Raw genomic sequence first — 23,849 nt, forward strand, 5'->3', positions numbered from 1 at the left:
TTAAATGTAACATTTTTACAAGAAATTAAATCATGTTTAGACAAATATTTTAAAGATCTATAATTCAAATGTGCTAAGCGAGAATGCCATAAAGTAGAAGAAGAGTCAACAAAATAAACAGAAGAATTCACTTTATTGATACTAAGTTTGAACATTCCATCCAATGAATAACTCTTGCCAACAAATACACCATTCTTTGAGAGTATAAATTTGTTGGCTTCCAACACCACTTTAATACCATTTTTACACAGTAGATTTGCACATACAAGATTCTTCTTAATGTCTAGGACATGAAAAACATTTGTCAGAGTCATTGTTTTTCCAGAAGTGAATTGTAGTTCAACAGTCCATTTTCCGAGAACCTTAGCACCATTGTGATTGCCCATTAGTACTTCTCGACCATCCTCTTCGGTTTTGTAGATCTTGAATTGTGCTCTATCATTGCAAACATGTATGGTAGCACCAGAATCCAGCCACCAGTCAGAAGATTTAACGGCTGCAGCCATGTTCAATTCAATAATCATGCCAATTTGCATTTCAAACACCATAGCAATTATATCTTTAGTATGAGTTTCCTCTACCATATTTGCTTTGTTTAATTTGGCGTCCTCATTTTTCTTGAATCTACAATCACGAATAAAGTGGCATTTCTTTCCACAATGGTGGCAAGTTGCATTTTTCTTGCCACTGTTGGTGCCAAAAGATGTCTTTTTGAACTTTCCTAGGTTATTTGCTTTCAAGTTCTTTTTGAACTTACTATTGTTTCTTTCAACATAATTAATCTTAGTGAAGTCTTGTGAGGAAAAATATTTTTCTCGTTTCCGAGTCTCCCCTTCAATTTGGATCCCCTTCATGAGATCTTGGAGACTTATATCTTCTGCCATATGCAAAAGCTTCTTTCTATAATTGTTCCAACCAGGGGGTAATTTTGACATGATAGCCCCTACTTGTAATGCATCCGGAACAATTATTTTGACTTCACGAAGCTTTGTGACCAAAAGTTATAAATCTTGAACTTGGTTCACAATGGATTTGCCATCAGTTATAGTGAATTCATAGAACTTAAACATGATAAATTTCTAGGTACCTTTTTTCTCCGATGTATACTTCTCATCAAGAGCATTCCATATTTCCCTTGGAGATTGAGTTGTAGAAAATAAATTGTAGAGCCGATTTGACAAAGTATTCAGGATATGTCCTCTGCACATCAATTCATCGTCTTCACTCTTCTTTCTGTTGGCAATAATTTGTTCATTATCTGCAGCATTAGGTTCAAGAATAGGTTGTAGATTTGGATCAAGAATAGACCTGGAAATTTCTTACACGACCCGTTAACACGACACGTAAATGACATGAAAATAACGGGTTTTAGGTCCACACGATAACTAATCGGGTCACATGATAATAACCCGTTAATAACGGGTCCTTAACAAGTTTACACAAGAGTGACATGCGGGTAACCTGTTTCGACACGATAAGAAAAAGTTATATTGGTGATTTTAATTTTTTAAACTACTAAAAAACGCTTACTATAAAATACAATAGATATAATGAATATGTATATATTGTTTATTGATTATTATTCTATTATTATTCTATATAAATTTTAAAATTGAAGTTTTATTTATTTATTCATTTTTATAGTATATTATAGGCAAAGATTGAGATTAAAAATCATAAAACACATTAAAATAAAAATATCAAGTAATTTAAAAATACTAAACACATTAAAAAATTATAATAATTAATTTACATATGCGAAAAATATGAAAAAATATGCAAACGCTACTAGTCGCATCCTCTACGCTTTGAGGATGAGTATATGATTGTGTGAATTTTTAAAACCATATGAACTCTCATGAATAGTATTTTTAATGGTGTTCAAAATAAACAAAATTCATAATCATTAATGTATAAGTCTGAAAGATGTGAAAGTATAAAAACATTCATAATTACATCCTCAATGCTTAGACGATGGTTACATGGTCGTTTAGATTTTTAAAACCCTCCAAATCTCATGAACAATGTTTTTTATTTGAGTGGAAAATTAATAATAATTATTGCAGCCAACATGGGCTATTTATAGATACTATGGAACCCTTTGAAGATGGATCAAAGTGTGTATATAAAAGGTCATGATTTCTGATAGGAGCATATTTATGCGACTTAGTTAGCTTGTTTCTTGGCATTTATGTTGTTAGTTCATAGTTATTTTAGTATTTTAAGTTATTTTCGTGTGTTTGTAGGTCCAAAGGGTTAATGTGGCAAAGAAGTGGATTTTGGAGCATTTTGGAGCATTTTTAGGCATGGAATGGATTGCATATGCTTGGAGCAAAAGGAATGGACGAAATTTGAAGTTTGTGCATCATCTCCCTATAAATAACCATTTTAGCACACTCATTTCACCCAACACACACATTCACCTACCACTACATCCACTCATTGCACCCAACACATCCATTCTCCAAACATCCATCCACTACACCCATTACATCCACTCATTACCAAACACTCATCCACTACACCCATTACATCCACCCACTACACCCATTACATCCACTCATTACCAAATATCCACCCACTACACCCATTATATCCACTCATTACCACAACCCACTACACCCATTACATCCACTCATTACAACTCCATACACTCCTCTCCTTAGCCTATAAATACATCCACCCTTCACCATAATTTGGGGGCCATCATCCAAAGACACTACATTTCACATCTCACAACTTCATTCACAAACACAATTTCCTTCCTGTGACCTCCATCCATTCATCTAGCCATACTACATCTCACCAATCCATACACTTTCATCTCTTAGCCGTGCAAATCCATTCCATCCATATATCCATACACATCCTAGACACTTGTGCTACAACAAGGTGGTGAAAACAAAGGTCATTGGCGTTTCAAGCTTGGAACTTTGGAGTGTTTTAAGTGTACTTCGTTCTTGCTTTCAATGTCTACCTTGTTATTTTCTAATTTTGTTGCAATTATGAGTGGCTAAGCCCCTATTTAGTTAGGGGGAAGTTTGAAGCCATGCACATGCTTGAGATTTGAATTGATTTCTTCCAATTGTGATTTGATAAGTTGTGATTGCAATTCAATTATCTATTTTATTCATAACTAATTCTTGTATGTTTATTAAGGATGCATACTTAGTTTTCATGCATGAATTAGATGCTAGAATATAAATGAGTTTCACCTAATCGTTACAAGTTTATATTGATGAGTAGTGAAGGTTGTTTATCACAATCGCATTAATTGAATTCTTGACAATTGTATCATGCATTCATAGTTATAATTGCCTCGTCAACACTTATGATTTTCATTGAACGTAATGATCTCTGATTGTATCTCTATTATGCATTCATATAGGGGATTTTTAGAGAATGATTTGGGTTGTCGCATGCATTCATCCAATTCAATGAGTAAAGGAAAATTTGAGGGTTAATTTGTGCATCACAGTTAATCTGGGGTGTTGAGCATCATAGTTTATTGAAAATGAATTGGAAATCAATTCATGTACAAGTGTGTCATGTGCGAAGAACGGACCTCTAACTAATCCATCCATCATCTCATTTCTTAAATTCGCTTTACAATCTGGCTAATTTTATAAGTTGTTTGTTTGTTTCGAATTCATCAAAACCAAAATCCCCCTTTTACTTTGTTGTTTCAAATTGTTAAATTTCTATTTCGTTAGTGTTTTTGAGTGTTTTGATTCAAACCAAAACACTAAATTCATCCAAAGTTGTGTTAGAGTCAAATCTGCACAGTAAGTGTTTTTATGCAATTTTGAGTGTTTTTAAGTTGTTTTGCGTCTTTAGAATCTGTTTTGAGTCCTTTGAGTCTATTCAAATGTTTTTAACTTTGTTTTTATGTTTTTGAGTTAGTTTAGAGGTTTTAGCAAGCCCTCCTAATCCCCGGTTTAGAACGATCCCTACTTGCATTTTTACTACAATTTGACAACAAGAGGGTTTAATTTGAGTGCTTAACTTTCATCGCATCAATTTCCTGCATCATTGCCACCGACTGGATGCATCTTTTAATCAAAAACACAACGTGTTGCATCCTTTCATTTTCTAAAAAGACAACCTGCTGCATCCTTTCATTTTTCCGAAAAGATGCAATCTTATTGCTACATAGCAACTGTAGTCATGCTTCTTCAATCTAAGAGACACGTCAAATGGAAAGAAAAAAAGGCACGTCACTGCAGCCTTTCTCCCATTATACACGTAAGCAACACATTATATATATAAATATATATATATATATATTCAATTCCAAGAGACATGGCATTGCAGCCAGTCTCTCATGCAACACCATATATATATATATATATATATATTAATGAAATACACCAACAGATTTTGCACCATTGCACTAGAATTCATCAACACTAACAAGGGAATTTCAAAATTTCTTAGCAATAGTGTCCTTAGTCACTTGACCATCTAAGACGAGAAAGGCAAAAGAGACGCGAACAAACTTAAATACATCAAAATCTCCGAAAGCTTTAGAGTCGAACTTCAAAGTAAAGGTATTTCCATCAATCCCATGTGATGTGACTGAAGATTGTCGAAACGTCAAGTAAGAATCTATGTTTGCACTAAATCCAGGCGCCAACACCTGTACTTTGGCGTTGATATTTCATAAAGATCGTTCACTACCATCTCCTCAAGTTTGGTGGTTTTCAATGCCTCAAAACTTTCCAGAAGCAACTGATGCCCGATTCCCTCTCTCTCATGATCTAGTGCACTGAATCTTTTGTATAGTCTCATCACTGACACACAATCCACATATAGCTCATGTGAACCTGACTGTATCTCATACCTATAAAGTCTCCTCATTACATTTTTCATTCACTGGAACATGGAAGAAAATGCCGATAATATCGGCGAAATATCGCCGATATTATCGGTTTTTCGGGGGAGCGATATTATAAGTGGTATCCGAATGGTTTTCGGCCAAATATCGCGATATTATCGATAATATCGATAATATCGCGATATTTTGGAAATATCGGCGAAATTTCCATGGGTTGGTGGAATCGGAATCCGAGGCGACGTCGGAGAAGAACGCCGGAGACGGTGTGCCTATTCCCGGGCCTGTTTCGTCCCAAAAACCTTGCAAAAACACGAATTTTAACATCAATTTCACATATATACTTCAGATTTCACGCATGCATAAACGATTCAAGGCAGGGTGAAGTCGGTTTAGGGTTTAGGGTTTCAATGGAATCTCACCTGACGAAGACGAAGACGAACGATCCTTGCTCAGCGGCGCACCGCCACAGACGACTGAGACAACTCTGACTTCGCCAGAGCCACGATCAACGGCGAAGGGAGAAGAGAGATCGAGAGATCTGTGTGTGTGTGTGTGTGTTTGGGAGAAGAGAGATCGGAGATCTCTCTTTGTATGTGGGTGTTTGGGAGAAGAGAGATTGGAGAAGGGAGAAGAGAGATCGGAGAATGGAGAAGAGAGATCGAGAGATCTCTGTGTGCGTGTGTGTGTTTGGGAGAAGAGAGATCGGAGATCTCTGTGTGTCCGATCTCTGTGTGTGCGTGTGTTGGATCCGATGTCAACCTGTGGAGCTCTCTGTGTGAGTGTGTGTGTGGGAGAAGAGAGATCGAGAAGGATGATCGAGAGAGAGAGAGACTGATGAGCTCTCTGTGTGAGTGTGTGTGTGGAAGAAGAGAAGGGAGAAGAGAGATCGAGAAGGATCGAGAGAGAGAGAGACTGAGGTCGTGTCTGCGTGCGTGCGTTGTGTGCGTGCGATGTGTCATTTGTGTGTGTGTGTGTGTGGGTTCCTCCTGTGAGGAGGATACAACTCACTCAATATTCCCGACAAGTTTTACAATTATTTGGACAATTTCATGCAGCTTTTACAATTATAATTTGTATTCTTTTCAGACCATGAATGGTGGTCATTTGTGTGTGTGTGTGTGTGGGTTCCTCCTGTCAGGAGGACACATGACTCACTCCATATTCTCGACAAGTTTTACAATTATTTGGACAATTTCATGCAGCTTTTACAATTATAATTTGTAGTCTTTTCAAACCATGGACGGTGGTTTCATTCAAAACCGTGTGCCGATATTGTTTTAAAAGGTGGAGTATCAGAGCTATTGTGATATTCTTTCAAAGTTGTCATTGTGAAAAAATTTCAAGAGGTGGAGTATCAGAGGAGCCTTTTCGATTATTTTATTTCCCTTACCCTTTTCAAAGTCATTCCAGATCCAGAGCTTAAACACAAAGGGTTCCATATTTAAAGTAAGTTTACAAACTTATATTTATATTCTTATAATTTATACAACAACAAAAAAATTTGTGTGAACTCGTATGTTAAATTTTTAAGTAATTAATACTTGCATGTTAGTTTTTGTAAGTAATTAAGTAATGTTAACAATTGCATGTTAATTTTTTTAAGTAATTAAGTAATGTTAATACTTGCATGTTAGTTTTTGTAAGTAATTAAGTAATGTTAACAATTACATGTTAATTTTTTTTAAGTAATTATACTTGCATGTTAGTTTTTGTAAGTAATTAAGTAATGTTAACAATTACATGTTAATTTTTTTAAGTAATTAATACTTGCATGTTAGTTTTTGTAAGTAATTAAGTAATGTTAATACTTGCATGTTAGTTTTTGTAAGTAATTAAGTAATGTTAACAATTGCATGTTAATTTTTTTAAGTAATTAAGTAATGTTAATTGACACACCCCGTCCCGAAGGAGGGCATGCTGGCCGTCACGTGAGAGTGACGTAACCATTTGCACAGTACGGAAGCTTTAATTATACAATTTATAAGTTGATACACCCGAAGGTGAGTCCTAATTTTGTCCAATCTGTCAGAACACCGTCGAATTCCTCGTAGTCACCACACCTTTGTGATTCCTGAACCTGGAGGGGCGCAAAACCAAAATTGAGTGGGTCAGTAAAACAATTCTTTTCCAAATCCAAACATTTCTCAAAACGTTGTAACCCCTCTCCGTAAAACCTGTATACTTTCCCAGAAATGTAAAATATAAATATACATATATATTCTCAAAACTTCATTTTTACTATCTCAACATTATCTCTTTATCAATCATGCCATGCCATGTCATCTCAACATTTCTCATATTAATTATGCCATGCCACATCATCTCAACAGTAATAAGGTATGAATGCATCAACATAATCATATCAGGTGCAAGAAAGTAATCAACCGTAGGCCCTCTAATAGCCCTATACGGTTGAACCTAGAGCTCAAAATCTATCATTATCACTCTACCGGAGTCACCTCTGTGACCCGTCCGGCCTTCTGCACACAAGTTACGCTCTAGTGCTTCTCATAAATCATCTGTGCACATAATCTAAGGTCACCCACCAGTCGGAATCTCACTAACACTCTCGCGACTGGTCTGTCGTACCCACTCCGCGTGGACTGTACGACTAGCATCTACTTGGATCCAAGGCGAGCGTGCGATGCGGTGAATACTATAAGCACTAAACCATGGTGCAGGATTTGAGCTCAATATATATCATCATCATCATAACAGTAATTAAATACTCATCTGTGCGTCCACCGCACCATTTCATACATATGCATCATAAATCAATTCTTACCTGTGCGTCCACCGCACCAATTCATACATATGCATCATATATTAATTCATGCATGGCATTTCAACTCACATTTCTATATACTTTTCATATCAATTCTATGCATGGTATTTCACTTCCCGTTTTTCCACATAACTCATATGCATTTCATTTTAAACATAATTTCATGCATTTTCAATTTCTGGGAAAACGTTAAGTATATATATATATACGGAAAACAAAACTGCCCACTCACCTGGAGTTCGTCCAACAACTCCCTAGCACCACACATCAAGGCGTCACGACGATCGCCGCCTAGAATAGTAATCAAATCCAACCTCAGAATTCATATCGATAGAATATATAACTTATATAAAATACGTCACTACGTAGTTCGATCCGGAAGATCTGCCACTCAGATTTTAAATCCATAACTTCCAGAGGTCCACAATATATCTCTAGGATAACATCCTAAAATTTCATTACCATCCAACGGTCGGATCTCCGTCAATTTCCAAAACTAAGTGACGGTTAACATTTTATATTATGGACTTACAATTCCAATTCCGGAAGATCCGTAACTCGGATTCCCAATCCGTAAGTTCCAATAATCCTCAAATATTACGTACTATAACGTATCAAAGTTTGGTGATGATCCAACGGTCGGATCATCAATTCACATTTTCACCTAAATGTGAAAACTATAAAACGTTATTTGAACACCTAACCAACAATCTTCAATAACTTTCTCATACGGTGTTCAATTTAGGTATATGAATATACCACAGTGATCTACTCGACGTCACGGACGTCGACATATTTTTAAAATAATTTTATTTTTATTTTTTTATTTTTACTGTAGCACCTTCTTCTTCCTTGGGTCGCCGGACTGGTTTTTCCGGCGGCCGTTTTCTGAACAGTTTTTCAAATTGCCATAACTTTGTCATTTCTCAACGAAATCAAGTGATTCAAAAACGAAAGTTGTAGCCCTTGAAGAGACAAAGAGAATGGTACCTTGAACAACACCTAGTTCGCCGTGTTTTGGCCGGAAACGGCCTCGAAAGCCTCGGAGGTCGCCGGAAACTGGGTATTTTTCAAATGAGTATAACTTCTTCAATACTCAACGAAATTGAGTGAAACAAAAAGGAAAGTTGTATTACTTGACGAGACGAAGAGATTGATACCTACCTCGACTCCTAACTCGCCGGCGATTCGCCGGAAAACGCCTCGAAAGCTCCGGCCAAACTTTGAACTTGTCGATCTCCGTGTTCTTACGTCCAAAAACTTCCAACGAAGCACTCCGAGCTTCCTTGGGACCTCACTAAGCTCACTATGAGCTTGGATTGTCCTAAAAATCAACCAATTCAAAGCTCATGAACAGTACACTTTCATGGGGAGTTTAGAATCTAGGTTTTCCGAAGTAAAACTTACCTGAAATGGATACCAACGTGATCGTGAAGTCCTCAGGATTCCAATGGTGGTCTCAAACTTGACGTTGGTATAGATTTAGGGTGGTTTTGGTGGTGGTCCGTGTGAGTTCGAAGGAGAGAGACAGAGAGAGTGAGAAATCGTGAAGGAGGAGAGAGAAAGACAGTGAACGGGAAATGAGGAGGGTTTTGAGGGATGTGGGGATCCCACGTGGTCCTTATTCCAATCTCCAAACACCAAACTTTAACATTTTAACCTAAAAATCTAAGTTCCATCCTTATTAAATTCCATTTTATTTTCAAACTTAGGAACCTAGATAATTAGCAACCTGAGCTTCACAAATTTAGTATTTCTTAAGGGCAATTTCGTTCATTCACAGCCACGAATATAATAATTTGGAACGGGCTGTGACAATCTTCCCTCCTTATAGAATTTCGTCCCCGAAATTCCAGCAACCAACCAATTCATCAACACTTATACCAACCTCGGTAAGTTTCTTTCATCCGATTCTTTTTCTCCCACGTAATTTTCTTCCACTGAATGATTCCTTCACAAAACTTTTACCATTTACTCTATCTTAACTCTCAGGACCTTCTTTTTCCAATCCAAATTCTACTTTTCTAAGGTGAACACTTCTAAAATATAAAACCATTTACCTTATATACTCGATTAGTGGCATATCCATCTGTTGATGTCTTTTGCCATTCCTGGTTACTTCAGGTTAACTTAATCACCTGAATACTTTGAGGAAACTCATCCATAGTCTCAGGGTCTACTAAAACTCTTTCTTGATCGAATCCTTCTCTACCCAGAAACATTCCATTCACAAGTCATCAAAAACCGACTCACATGACACATTTCATGATCCTTATGGCGTTACTTCGGAAACTGCACAACCAACATACTTAAGAAACTCAGCAGTTCCTTAAACCAATTCTCTTTTCCATAAAACAAATAAGTAATGTTGCACTGTCTGGGAAAGGTTGTTACTCAACACTGGAGTAAATGTACTAACTTGTTACTTAACAAGTATAACTTCTTCTCGATCTTCCATTCTTAACTTTACTTTAGTTGATTTCCAATCCACAAGAAGATAATCTTGGCAAGCGTACTAGATATTAATTCTTACTGCAGTCTTCTTATCAAGTGCTTCAGCTAGAACAAACTTTACGATCACCCTGATCGTACAATCATGTTCATTAAGCAATACAATTCACTTTCGCTGCCTCATATCAAAATCCTTCCAAGTAATGGATATTGAAGACTCTTTTGATTTGTAAAATCTTGCATTCTCACTAAAATATAATGTCTCCATAACTTCACAGCAAGGATGGTAATCGTGACTTCCAAATCACTAGTAGGGTAATTCATCTCATGAGATTCCATTTGTCGTGAAACGTATGCAATCACCCTAACATTTGCATTAGTACATATCCAAGAACATTTAATGTAACATCACCATATACCGATAATTATCGCTATCTTCTGGGAATATTAAAATACGTGCATGAGTGAGGAAATACTTCAGTTGTTGAATCCTTTGCTTACAATTCCTTCCCACTCATACATAACCTCTTTTCTCATCAGTCTCGTTAATGACAACGCAATGACTAAAAATTCTTTCACAACCATCCAAAATAGCCTGGTAAGCTAAGAAATTCCAAATCTCAATTACGACTCGTGGTTGTTCCAAATTCTCAATTTCTGCTATCTTTTAAGGATTCACTTGAATACCTTAAGAATATATAACAAATCTCAGAATGCCACCTGATTCATCTAACTTTAGCATTTGCTACTTAGCATACAACCGACATTCTTCCAATCTTTATTCCACCGACTTAATACGTTTACATGCTCTGCTCTGGCTCAGAATATGCCAGAATATCTTCAATGAAAATGATATCTATTTATCAAGGCATTATTGGAATACTTCATCCAATAACTCATAAAACAGCATGAGTATCCATATAGCATCACCATAGTTCATAAAACAATCTTAAGAACAACGTCGCTCATAATCTTTAATTGGTAATAACCAGACCTCAATTCAATCTTTGAATCTTCGCAATTACTTCTGAGCTGGTTAAATAAACATCAGTACATCACCATGGATAACGGTTCTCAATCGTTACCCGACTCCATTGTCTATAATCAATGAACAGTCTCAAGATCCATTTTCTTCCTCACCAACAAACTGGGGCTCCTCAAAAGTGTTGTACTAGGTTGAATGAAACTTTTATCAACCAATTCTTTCAACTGAATTTCCAATTCCCTTAACTCATCCTGAACCAATCTCCAATATAAATTTATACCTGGCAACAAATCAATAATGAACCTCATATCTCTGCCTGAAGGCAATCCAGGTATACTTTCAAGGAAGACATCAAGAAAAGTCTAACTCTTTCGACATTATTCACACTACTCCAAACAACATCATTTAGCACCACATGAGCTAAGTATTTTTGACAGTCTTTCGAAAACAATCTCTTTGCTCTCACAGCATAAATAACAGCCTGACTCAATCCATTTTGCATACTTACAAAAGTAATCTCTGTTCATCCAGATCGATGGAAAGTACTGGTTTCCCATAACATTTCGTCTTGTCACAATTATAACCAACCAATCTAATGGAACAGAATTAACTGATACAATATATATTTTATTATTATTAAGCATTCCAAATAAGTACAATACTAACATAAAATAATCTACCGGGTTGCTTGCTTAACGAATCCACGAATGAGTTATTAATATTACGGTCTGCAGCCCGCAATACTGATAAATCATCGTTGTCTCGATAAGTAGGCAACCACTCTCAAAGATATAACATTACTATTTTGTCACTCAATGCAAAATACATACACTCATCTCAACTACATTTATTTACTACTCTCAAGGTAATAACATACATAATAAGAAATATATCAGCCGAAGTCAACTAGAATGACCAATACGGCTGATTCAACTCTTATCTCAATAATACGTCGGCCGGATCCACTCCGCGTGGTCGGTACGGCTGAGCCTATAACTCACAAATTTCGCATGTGTCAATCGAATCCACTTCTCGTGGCCTGTACGGCTGAACATATAACTCATCAAATCTCTCTGTACTCACGGTCAATCCGACCAAACTACTAAGTCCATAACTCTGCTGAATCGACACTATGATATCATGGAAAATTATTGAGTACAACGGATTCTAGGGACGATTCACAATTCTGTGTCCCCTCTGTTCACATAAACACATTCATTAATTTCACATTTCCCAAAGTGTTAATTTTGTACCTGCTGCACAAGGTACATTTCTTTTACTCGAGACACCTTGTCTCAAATATCTGGGATTACCAGTATATCCATCACTTTTACTCTGACCAACGACACTAAAACCTCAGCTGGAAGAATTAACTCTAGCTTCACTTCTTTCGAAGCTCTGAATCCTTCGATATTCTTGATATGACGAATCATTAACTTTATCGTCTTCTTTTATTTCCCATTCTTTTCTTATTCCTCTTCACTCTAGCTGATCATATTCTCAGAGTCCTCAAGACTCAACAGCATCTCGTATATTCTTGGTAAGAAGTACAATGGATAGTGGTCACCCAAAATACCACTTCCCTTTTTTGCCACCCAGCTTAAAACAATATAACACCTCCACCAAATTAACAACAATATCTGGATGGAACGAGGCAAGTCTGAAAACTTTCTATAATATCCCTCGATCATCACCTTCCTTGTCTCATATTTGTAAACTCTTGTTTACTACCATCGATAAATGCCGGAGGGATAAACTTTTCCTTTAAACAAGTCCTTAAACAATTCTCAATCGACTGATTCCTCTGGTGACAACAATTCATACTCCTGTTTCCACCAGGATACAAATTCATAACCAAAACCAGGTAGTCGTCTCGACCCCTTGTCAGAAGGAAGATTCCTTTGACTTGCATATTCCGAAACATCTTTTCCAATTGGTTAATCCGTCACTTTGTTCCCTCAGGTTCATCATTTCTCTTAAGTGATTCAAATTCAACTCATAACCCGTCTTAAAATGTCCATTTTTCTAATATACTGAATCACCATAAGAATAGTTTCCCCTAACCCGCTAAATCAGGGAGACTAAGTTCCTCTAACTACGTGGTTTGCTACGAGGCGGTGTAGTTCTGACAGAATTCACTAGAAACTTCTCAAGATGTCCAAGATTGCAACCATGCTCTGATACCAACTGACACACCCCGTCCCGAAGGAGGGCATGCTGGCCGTCACGTGAGAGTGACGTAACCATTTGCACAGTACGGAAGCTTTAATTATACAATTTATAAGTTGATACACCCGAAGGTGAGTCCTAATTTTGTCAAATCTGTCAGAACACCGTCGAATTCCTCGTAGTCACCACACCTTTGTGATTCCTGAACCTGGAGGGGCGCAAAACCAAAATTGAGTGGGTCAGTAAAACAATTCTTTTCCAAATCCAAACATTTCTCAAAACGTTGTAACCCCTCTCCGTAAAACCTGTATACTTTCCCAGAAATGTAAAATATAAATATACATATATATTCTCAAAACTTCATTTTTACTATCTCAACATTATCTCTTTATCAATCATGCCATGCCATGTCATCTCAACATTTCTCATATTAATTATGCCATGCCACATCATCTCAACAGTAATAAGGTATGAATGCATCAACATAATCATATCAGGTGCAAGAAAGTAATCAACCGTAGGCCCTCTAATAGCCCTATACGGTTGAACCTAGAGCTCAAAATCTATCATTATCACTCTACCGGAGTCACCTCTGTGACCCGTCCGGCCTTCTGCACACAAGTTACGCTCTAGTGCTTCTCATAAATCATCTGTGCACATAATCTAAGGTCACCCACCAGTCGGAATCTCACTAACACTCTCGCGACTGGTCTGTCGTACCCACTCCGCGTGGACTGTACGACTAGCATCTACTTGGATCCAAGGCGAGCGTGCGATGCGGTGAATACTATAAGCACTAAACCATGGTGCAGGATTTGAGCTCAATATATATCATCATCATCATAACAGTAATTAAATACTCATCTGTGCGTCCACCGCACCATTTCATACATATGCATCATAAATCAATTCTTACCTGTGCGTCCACCGCACCAATTCATACATATGCATCATATATTAATTCATGCATGGCATTTCAACTCACATTTCTATATACTTTTCATATCAATTCTATGCATGGTATTTCACTTCCCGTTTTTCCACATAACTCATATGCATTTCATTTTAAACATAATTTCATGCATTTTCAATTTCTGGGAAAACGTTAAGTATATATATATATACGGAAAACAAAACTGCCCACTCACCTGGAGTTCGTCCAACAACTCCCTAGCACCACACATCAAGGCGTCACGACGATCGCCGCCTAGAATAGTAATCAAATCCAACCTCAGAATTCATATCGATAGAATATATAACTTATATAAAATACGTCACTACGTAGTTCGATCCGGAAGATCTGCCACTCAGATTTTAAATCCATAACTTCCAGAGGTCCACAATATATCTCTAGGATAACATCCTAAAATTTCATTACCATCCAACGGTCGGATCTCCGTCAATTTCCAAAACTAAGTGACGGTTAACATTTTATATTATGGACTTACAATTCCAATTCCGGAAGATCCGTAACTCGGATTCCCAATCCGTAAGTTCCAATAATCCTCAAATATTACGTACTATAACGTATCAAAGTTTGGTGATGATCCAACGGTCGGATCATCAATTCACATTTTCACCTAAATGTGAAAACTATAAAACGTTATTTGAACACCTAACCAACAATCTTCAATAACTTTCTCATACGGTGTTCAATTTAGGTATATGAATATACCACAGTGATCTACTCGACGTCACGGACGTCGACATATTTTTAAAATAATTTTATTTTTATTTTTTTATTTTTACTGTAGCACCTTCTTCTTCCTTGGGTCGCCGGACTGGTTTTTCCGGCGGCCGTTTTCTGAACAGTTTTTCAAATTGCCATAACTTTGTCATTTCTCAACGAAATCAAGTGATTCAAAAACGAAAGTTGTAGCCCTTGAAGAGACAAAGAGAATGGTACCTTGAACAACACCTAGTTCGCCGTGGTTTGGCCGGAAACGGCCTCGAAAGCCTCGGAGGTCGCCGGAAACTGGGTATTTTTCAAATGAGTATAACTTCTTCAATACTCAACGAAATTGAGTGAAACAAAAAGGAAAGTTGTATTACTTGACGAGACGAAGAGATTGATACCTACCTCGACTCCTAACTCGCCGGCGATTCGCCGGAAAACGCCTCGAAAGCTCCGGCCAAACTTTGAACTTGTCGATCTCCGTGTTCTTACGTCCAAAAACTTCCAACGAAGCACTCCGAGCTTCCTTGGGACCTCACTAAGCTCACTATGAGCTTGGATTGTCCTAAAAATCAACCAATTCAAAGCTCATGAACAGTACACTTTCATGGGGAGTTTAGAATCTAGGTTTTCCGAAGTAAAACTTACCTGAAATGGATACCAACGTGATCGTGAAGTCCTCAGGATTCCAATGGTGGTCTCAAACTTGACGTTGGTATAGATTTAGGGTGGTTTTGGTGGTGGTCCGTGTGAGTTCGAAGGAGAGAGACAGAGAGAGTGAGAAATCGTGAAGGAGGAGAGAGAAAGACAGTGAACGGGAAATGAGGAGGGTTTTGAGGGATGTGGGGATCCCACGTGGTCCTTATTCCAATCTCCAAACACCAAACTTTAACATTTTAACCTAAAAATCTAAGTTCCATCCTTATTAAATTCCATTTTATTTTCAAACTTAGGAACCTAGATAATTAGCAACCTGAGCTTCACAAATTTAGTATTTCTTAAGGGCAATTTCGTTCATTCACAGCCACGAATATAATAATTTGGAACGGGCTGTGACAATAATACTTGCATGTTAGTTTTTGTAAGTAATTAAGTATTGTTAACAATTACATGTTAATTTTTTTTAAGTAATTAAGTAATGTTGTATAATTATTCCCTAGGATAATTTTAATATGTTTAATGTTATTTATTATTTTATTTCCCTTACCATTTTCAAAGCCATTCCAGATCCATTCCAAAGCTTGAACACAAAGGGTTCCATATTTAAGTTAAGTTTACAAACTTATATTTATATTATTGTAATTTATACAACAACAAATAAATTTGTGTGGACTCGTATGTTAATTTTTTTAAGTAATTAATACTTGCATGTTAATTTTTGTAAGTAGTTAAGTAATGTTAACAATTACTTGTTAATTTTTGTAAGTAATTAAGTAATGTTGTATAATTATTCCCTAGGATAATTTTAATATGTTTAATGTTATTTATTATTTTATTAATATTAGGTTTTATTATCAAATAGGATTATTATTCATTAATATTAGGTTTTTTTATTATCAAATTGGATTATTATTCATTAAATTAGATTATTATAAAATTGGATTATTATTCATTAAATTGGCTTATTATCAAATTGGACTATTCATTAAAACCCACTCAATGTAGTCTCCAAACTTGACCTTAGGCCCAAATCTCAAACATAACCACACTTGAGTTGGGTTGGGTTGAACCAAAAGGTCCAAAACTTAGGGAAAAAAAAACGAATTATTCATTTTTATTCATTAATATTAGGTTTTTTTTATTATCAAATTGGATTATTCATTAATATTAGGTTTTTTTTATTATCAAATTGGATTATTCATTAAATTGGATTATTATTAAAGTGGATTATTATTAAATTGGATTATTATCAAAAAGGAATATTATTCATCACTATGTTTTATATTAGGATTATTTTCATGAAACATAATTATCATCATTTATAGTAGGATTATTTATATTAGGATTATTATCAAAAAGGAATATTATTCATCATTTATATTAGGATTATTTTTTATCAAATTGGATTATTATTCATTAATATTATGTTTTATTATTCCATATAATTTTTTTAATTACTTAAATTTTTACAATCATTTTCTTTACTTCATATTGTATTCTTCTGTACAATAACTTTATTATTTAGGTTCTCTTAAAAAACTTTATTATTTAATTCTTTTGTCTAATTTTCATGAAAAATAAATTTAGGTACGTTTAAGATGTCTAGTGGAGCTACTAAACGTGATCCAGCTTGGGAACATGGCGACCCAATAGACGGAAACAAACATGGCACAATTTGCAAATATTGTGGTCGGGTAATGAAGAGTGGTGGAGTGACACGACTTAAGTACCATCTTAGTGGATTAGATCCAGCAAAAAATGTCCAACGATGCGATAATGTCCCCCCAGAAGTGAAGGCATTCATCAGCACATTATTAAAAAATAAAAAACAGCAGAAGGAAAAGATGACACAAGGAATGGAAAATATTCGAGCTGGGCTACGGGGAGAAGTCTATGGCCAAGCGGTTGACAGTGATGATGATGACGATGAGGACGAATGTGATGATGACATGGGACCTGAAGAACGACGCAGTTTGAAACAAGCATTACGTGCCTCCAAACAGTCAGCATGGGAAAGAGAACACCTTCATAAAATTCCTAATAGGGGACAAGGTTCCGGGACAAGTGGTGGTGCACAAATGAGACGGGGAGGCAGTCTTAGAGAATCACAACCAACACCACCAATAGCCCCAAGTTTATATAAGTCATCCAACGCACGTCAAAAGAGTGTTTGGAGTTATTTCAAGGGAGGTAATGTGAAGGAGGGAATGGGGCGTCTAATTAGCAAGTTCTTTATCTATGAAAATGTCCCTGCTGCGAAGGCATCATCACATCATTTCAAAAATATGGTAGTGGGATGTCAACAGGCCGGTGTTGGAGTACAACCTCCCACTCCCTATGAGATAAGAAACAAATATTTGGATATGGAGTATAAAGACATTGGCGAGTATGTTAACAAGTTGAGGTCAAAGTGGGAAACTAATGGTTGCACAATCATGTGTGACGGATGGACCGGCCTGACCAGATTATCTATCATCAACTTCATGGTATACTCCAAGGGAAAGACAATTTTTTTGAAGTCTGTTGATGCTTCAGACCATATAAAGAATTACAAGTATATTTACAAATTATTAAGGGATGTAATCATGGAGGTGGGAGAGCATAATGTTGTCCAAGTCGTGACCGACAACGGTTCTGCATTTGTCAAAGCTGGAAAAAAGTTAATGAAGCATCATAATGTGTTTTGGACATCATGTGCAGCACATTGTATTGATCTCATGTTTGAGGCAATGGGGAAGAGAGAGAATGTTGCTACTGTGGTCAAAAGAGCTAGAACGATCACAAATTATATTTACAATCACGGTTGGTTGTTAGCAAAGATGCGTGAATTTTGCAGAGGAGAAATTATTCGTCCAGCTACCACTCGATTCGCCACCAACTATATTGCATTAAATAGCCTACTCAAGAAGAAAGCAGGGTTGAAGCAACTATTCACTAGTGACGATTGGGCCAACCACAATTTCAGCCGCTCAAATACAGGTCGTATGGTGGAAAGTATAGTGCTTGATCATGCTTTTTGGAGTCAAACAGAACATGTGTGTCAAGTGTTTGAACCTCTTTACAAAGTTTTACGGATCGTTGACACAGAAGTGTATCCTACTATGGGGGCAGTATATGAGTTGATGCGTGTAGTGAAGGATGAATTGGAAAGAAAACATGGTGCAAGGTGGGTCATAAAAATAATTGAAGACCGATGGTATAAAACATTATACCACGATTTACATGCAGCAGGTATAAATTATGTCATAATTTGCAATTCATTTCTTTAGTTGCATAAGTATTATTTATCTTATTAGAGTATGTGTTTCTTTGAACAACATATTATTTGAATCCCCGATACCAATATAGACCCGGTGTTGGAGATGATGGTAACCTTATACGTGCTGTACATAATGTATACTCTAAATTAGACCCTGCATCACCAGCAGTTGGCCAATTTGGAAATGAGGTACACAATTACTTAAATTATAATAATTACTTTGTTGGATTAAACTAACACAATTTATTGTATTCAGCTAACATGGTTTAAAGATGCAAGAAGAACATTTGGAGAACCAACATCAGTTGCTGCTCGAACAAATATGTCTCCTAGTGAGTATAAACATATTTCACTATAAGTTTATAATAGAATTTGTTGGAGTTATTAGGCTTATCAACATTATTTTTCATTGTAGCTGAATGGTGGATCATGTATGGGACCGATGCACCAACTGTGAGAAAGTTAGCAATAAAAGTATTATCACAAACAGCTTCCTCATCTGCTTGTGAAAGAAATTGGAGCACATTTGCACTCATACACACAAAGCAAAGAAATAAGTTGGCTCATAGTAGCTTGGAAAAATTAGTTTATTGCTACTACAACATGAAGCTTCAAATTCGAGATAAGGAAGCAGAAATCGATCATGTCGACCGTGGTGACCCACTAGATGTGTTTGATATTGTTGGTGAAGATGATGATACGGAGGGTAACCAACTTTTTCAATGGATTAGACCTCTTCATTTAGATGATGATGAAGGCAACCCAGCTCCCAGAGTTGCTGAAGAAGCACGTAATGAAGGGATAAATGTAGAAAGAGTATTAAAGGAGGAGGTGGGATCTAGCAGCTCTGACTCTTTCGAAGAAATTTTGTACCCAAGACCAAGCAACACTGGAATTCCACCTTCTTCCAATCCTACACAACCACAACATCGTGCTGGTACTAATGATAGCTCTAGTACAAGATCAGGAGACTCACCTACCACCGGAGGTGGGAATGATGAAGGACATAGTGGAGCTGGAGGTAGTGGTGGTGGATATGGAAACTATTATGGACCACCACCTCCCGGATATATGAGCCCCTTCACTGGTGAGGCAAACTTCACGCATGCAACACAGGATGATGACCATGGCAGTAGGCGGGCAGGACCAGGAATTGGTGCCATAGGGAAGGACTATACTCGCAGAGAAAGAGGCAAAGGGATTTTGTCAAGTCAAGAAGATGACTCGTTATCTAGAACTTCAGACTCTGTTGGATTGGGAAGTAGTAACTATGGTTATACTCATCACCAACCATTTCCCTACCTTTCATATCCCATTCCTGTTGGGATGGAATCGAGCGACTCATGGAAACAATCCCAGCCTCAATCTTCAAATGATTTTTCTTATGGACAACCTCAACCAATCTCGGATCCATATGGGTGGCATATTAACAATTACATGCAAAACTATTTTGGGGATTTATCATTTGATAACTACTCTTCACAATATACTCATTCTACACATAGAGATGATGAAGATAGTGACAAATTTGAACCTCATAGGAACGCTATGTGGTACTAAAGTGTAAAATATTGTACTAATTCATTATATATAAATGATTATGGCGTGTTTAGACTTCTTTCATTAATTACTACATATTTTCTACACTCATAATGTTTGTCAGATCGCTATATAATCAACTTGATAATGTTAAATCCATCATGCAATGCATTTCCTTCCAATTTTTTGTGATAAACTAATAGATAATTGACTAAATAAACATCCTACAAAGTTTCAATAAAAATTTCCAAGTTTTTCTTACAATTTCCGTGGTTTCCATGTAATTTTTATCGATATCGATATTTTACCGATATTTCCATCGATATTTCCGTGTTTTCGGACTACCGATATTTCCGATATCACCGATATTTTCTTCCTTGCTAAAAACTAGAGGTGGCTTCTACGATAACCAAACACTACAAAGTACCTAAGAGTCTATAGTAGTTGCTAAAAAAGTGTGAACTAGAGTACTTATTAACTTCTGCAGAATTACTCAAATGAACTAGAATTGAATATGATTGGAACTCTTAAAAAGATTATATCGAACATCTGATATTTACTAGGACAACCATATCGAGAGAGAGAGAGAAAGAGAGAGAGAGAGAGTGAGTGAGTGAGAGAGCAGACTTCTTCGTGATCAGTTGACACTTGGCAGCATTAGATTGTGACACCTGTTAATATTAACTAGTTGTGGAAAACTGATGTGTTTGTTGCTTAAATTCTCTAGATGGAAATGAGCCAATTTTGTGATTTCAACTTGCCATTGTATACCTAATAATAATATGAACAGAGCTTCTAACAGAGAACGTGAATTATGTATCTATGCCCCAACAAAGTTAAAATGAGAATCAAATAATTTGGGTACTTTTACAAACACAGAACTTAAAATACCCGAAATCGTAATAGAGTTCAATAAAACAAACTAAAATCAGCATAAACCAAAAGAAAAAAGTTAAGTATGAGAAAGAGAAAAACTTGCCCTAGATATGTTTGTGTGAGGTACTTGAGCGAGTGACTGACCAAATTTGTTTTCATCAGCAGATGGTAGTTTGCAGTGTCCCTGCATATAGAATCTGTAACCGTCAAACATAGAGAGGCTTCAGAGAACATATTTCTTTTCTCCAAGCTAAGCTTTTAGGAAACCATGTCAAATAATTGTCATATTAAAATTAGTCGGTTATACATAATTTCACCATGACTAAGGCCATACTCATCTTGGCTGGCATGAATGAAAAAAAGTACAGCCATAAATGCAAAAGTCTTAAGAAACAGCAATACCACCAATTTCGCAGATAAATAAGGCAGCTCGGCGGCACAAGTATATGTCCTAGAATAATAAGAGTGCAGATAACTTGTCTGCAGAATTATTAAATGATTTATTTTTATTAAACTTTCTACAAAATTCTTATGTTTATATGTTAGGATGGGGGTTTTAGTGTATGGTAAACTAAGTGCATTGGTGCCATATAAGAAGAGGAACATATACCTCAGCTAGTAATCAGGATAATTCAATCTCAAGCAATCCACACCCAGTCCAAATTATGCCCCACAAGAACCTTGGTCTTTCCACTGTACAAAATTTGCAAAATTTTCTCTTGCACATTTTCATATGGCATGGCATTTCTAAGATGCTCTTCTATTAACCCAGTAACTTCATATCTGGAATATAAACATTCAACACATCTGAGGCTTACTTTGAAATTTCTTGAAAGAAATCAAAATGAGAAACATTCACCTGTAATTATTGACAGTAACTTTTGACTACACATTAGTGTGGAAGAGGATATTCTCATATTCATCAATCAGGCACTCTTGCACATAGGTCCAGTGATCCATCACTTCCACCCCAAACCATTTCACATTCCAGAGCAACTGCTTCAAGACCCTCTCCAACGTGATCTTCATTGCTCAAGTTTATATTAGATTTAGATTCTGTACACGGCATCATTGTGTACCCTGCAAACAGGTAAACTTGAAAATATAAGTAATGTAGGCGTACATCTATGTATAATTGCAACTAAGAGTCTGTTTGATGAGTCAAAAGGCTAAAACATTCTGAGTACTAGAAGATGATAAGTTTCCCAATTCTATCCTGGACACTCGATATTCAACTAATCAACGTACCATAGGAGCAGGTGCAGATAGGCAACAGGTGTTTTTATGCTCGCTCTGAAAAGTAAAGCTATCAAAAAGCTTCAGACATAGAAGACAACCTTGTTCAGTGAAAATTGTCTTGCAAAATGCTTTTGCCAATGAGCCTAAATCGTAGGAACCATTGAAAAGAAATCAAACAACAAGCAATCTTATAAACAAATCAAAACGAATACTCAATGATCTGATCATATCAAATGGACAAGGAATTAAATCTCATCAGTGAGATGTTCCCTCAGTGATTGAAAATACATGAAGTGCTTTTTACATAATTCACATCTCGGCTGATGAACCAAGTGGAAAGAGCCCTTAATGTGCTCGAAAAGATGTTCTTTTTATTGTACTGCTTGTAACATGCAGCACATTCCTCCATGGATAGCTGATTGTCTCGGAAATTTTATGCCTTGTTAAATGGTATTCTGGCACTTCTAAAGTTCTAAATATTCATTGAAGAGGTATTAGACCCTTTCTCCTTTTCTTTGACAGATAATAGATGGTGCTGACGCCAACTCGACTTTTATAGGAGTGACTGTAACAACTCGAACCATTTATTTCTTCATGCTTTAACTAGCTTACAAATCAACTTCTTGCTTAATGCCTAAGCAATCTCCTTTTTCATCCTAAGTCAATGTGGAATAGTCGGACTTGAAAATTAGCTAACTAAGTTCCCTGATGATTTGTAGGTAACGTCACATCAATACTTGTGAGTTGTAACTGAAATAGGATAAACGGCTAAGTCGTCCATGTGCTTTTCTGCTGAGGTCGTCAATAACTACGTTTACACAACCAAGGTAGTACACGATTGTGCAATCGTAGACGTTGATTTTTTTTCCAATTGCTGTTGTATGCAGTTAAACTTCTTCCAAGTGAAGATGTATTTGAGGGGTTTAAGGGAATCGATGAAGATTTTGGCACGTTTCTCCATAAAGAAACTGCCATCAAGATTTCTAGCATAGAGGCAGTAGTTGTCAATTATAAGTCGTAGATAAGATAGTTCACTCCATGTGGCTCCAGCTATCGGAAGGCATAAGTGGTTGCCCTACCATGTTGCATCAGCTAGATCACTCAGTGAAATATTGTTGTAGATTTCAAAATTATTGTTGTCATCGAAAAGTGTAAGGACAATAGTCAGAAAGAGACAACACCTCAACTGTTAGAAACTTATTTACATTCACGTCTCAAATGAAACTGACTTCTTTAGTGGTCAACTTTGTAAGGAATACGACTATGGTAGAGAAATTTAGCACAAACCGTCAATGGTAAATGACAAGGCCAAAGATAACTTGTATTTCGCAAAACCTTGTACGGTTTCCGATTTTCTACAACCACAACAATATT

At 36.5% G+C, this 23,849-nt stretch overlaps 1 protein-coding gene, 1 long non-coding RNA gene and 1 pseudogene across 3 annotated transcripts; 1 reads left to right on the plus strand and 2 right to left on the minus strand.

Moving 5' to 3' along the window:
* Positions 1-443: 443 nt before the first annotated feature.
* LOC126598774 (RNA exonuclease 4-like) lies at positions 444-23,005 on the minus strand (annotated as a pseudogene).
* LOC126598775 (uncharacterized) lies at positions 6,698-15,957 on the minus strand. Its single transcript, XR_007614962.1, has 9 exons — positions 15,551-15,957; positions 15,308-15,467; positions 15,134-15,202; positions 14,376-14,434; positions 9,030-13,435; positions 8,787-8,946; positions 8,613-8,681; positions 7,855-7,913; positions 6,698-6,914 (listed from the first exon to the last, which is right to left on the minus strand). It is a non-coding gene; the product is annotated as an uncharacterized LOC126598775 (long non-coding RNA).
* Positions 17,151-20,116, plus strand: LOC126598770 (uncharacterized). 2 transcript variants are annotated; one of them, XM_050265129.1, is made up of 3 exons: positions 17,151-19,010; positions 19,078-19,153; positions 19,237-20,116. In XM_050265129.1, exon 1 carries the CDS (start codon positions 17,161-17,163, stop codon positions 18,829-18,831), a length of 1,671 nt encoding a protein of 556 aa, XP_050121086.1. In that variant the 5' UTR covers positions 17,151-17,160; the 3' UTR covers positions 18,832-19,010; positions 19,078-19,153; positions 19,237-20,116. The 2 variants fall into 2 exon arrangements, with proteins under 2 accessions (XP_050121086.1, XP_050121085.1); XM_050265128.1 differs by having other exon boundaries at positions 17,151-19,153.
* Positions 23,006-23,849: the final 844 nt, after the last annotated feature.

This window comes from Malus sylvestris, chromosome 14 (genome assembly GCF_916048215.2).
Source record: "Malus sylvestris chromosome 14, drMalSylv7.2, whole genome shotgun sequence".
NCBI lineage: Eukaryota > Viridiplantae > Streptophyta > Magnoliopsida > Rosales > Rosaceae > Malus > Malus sylvestris.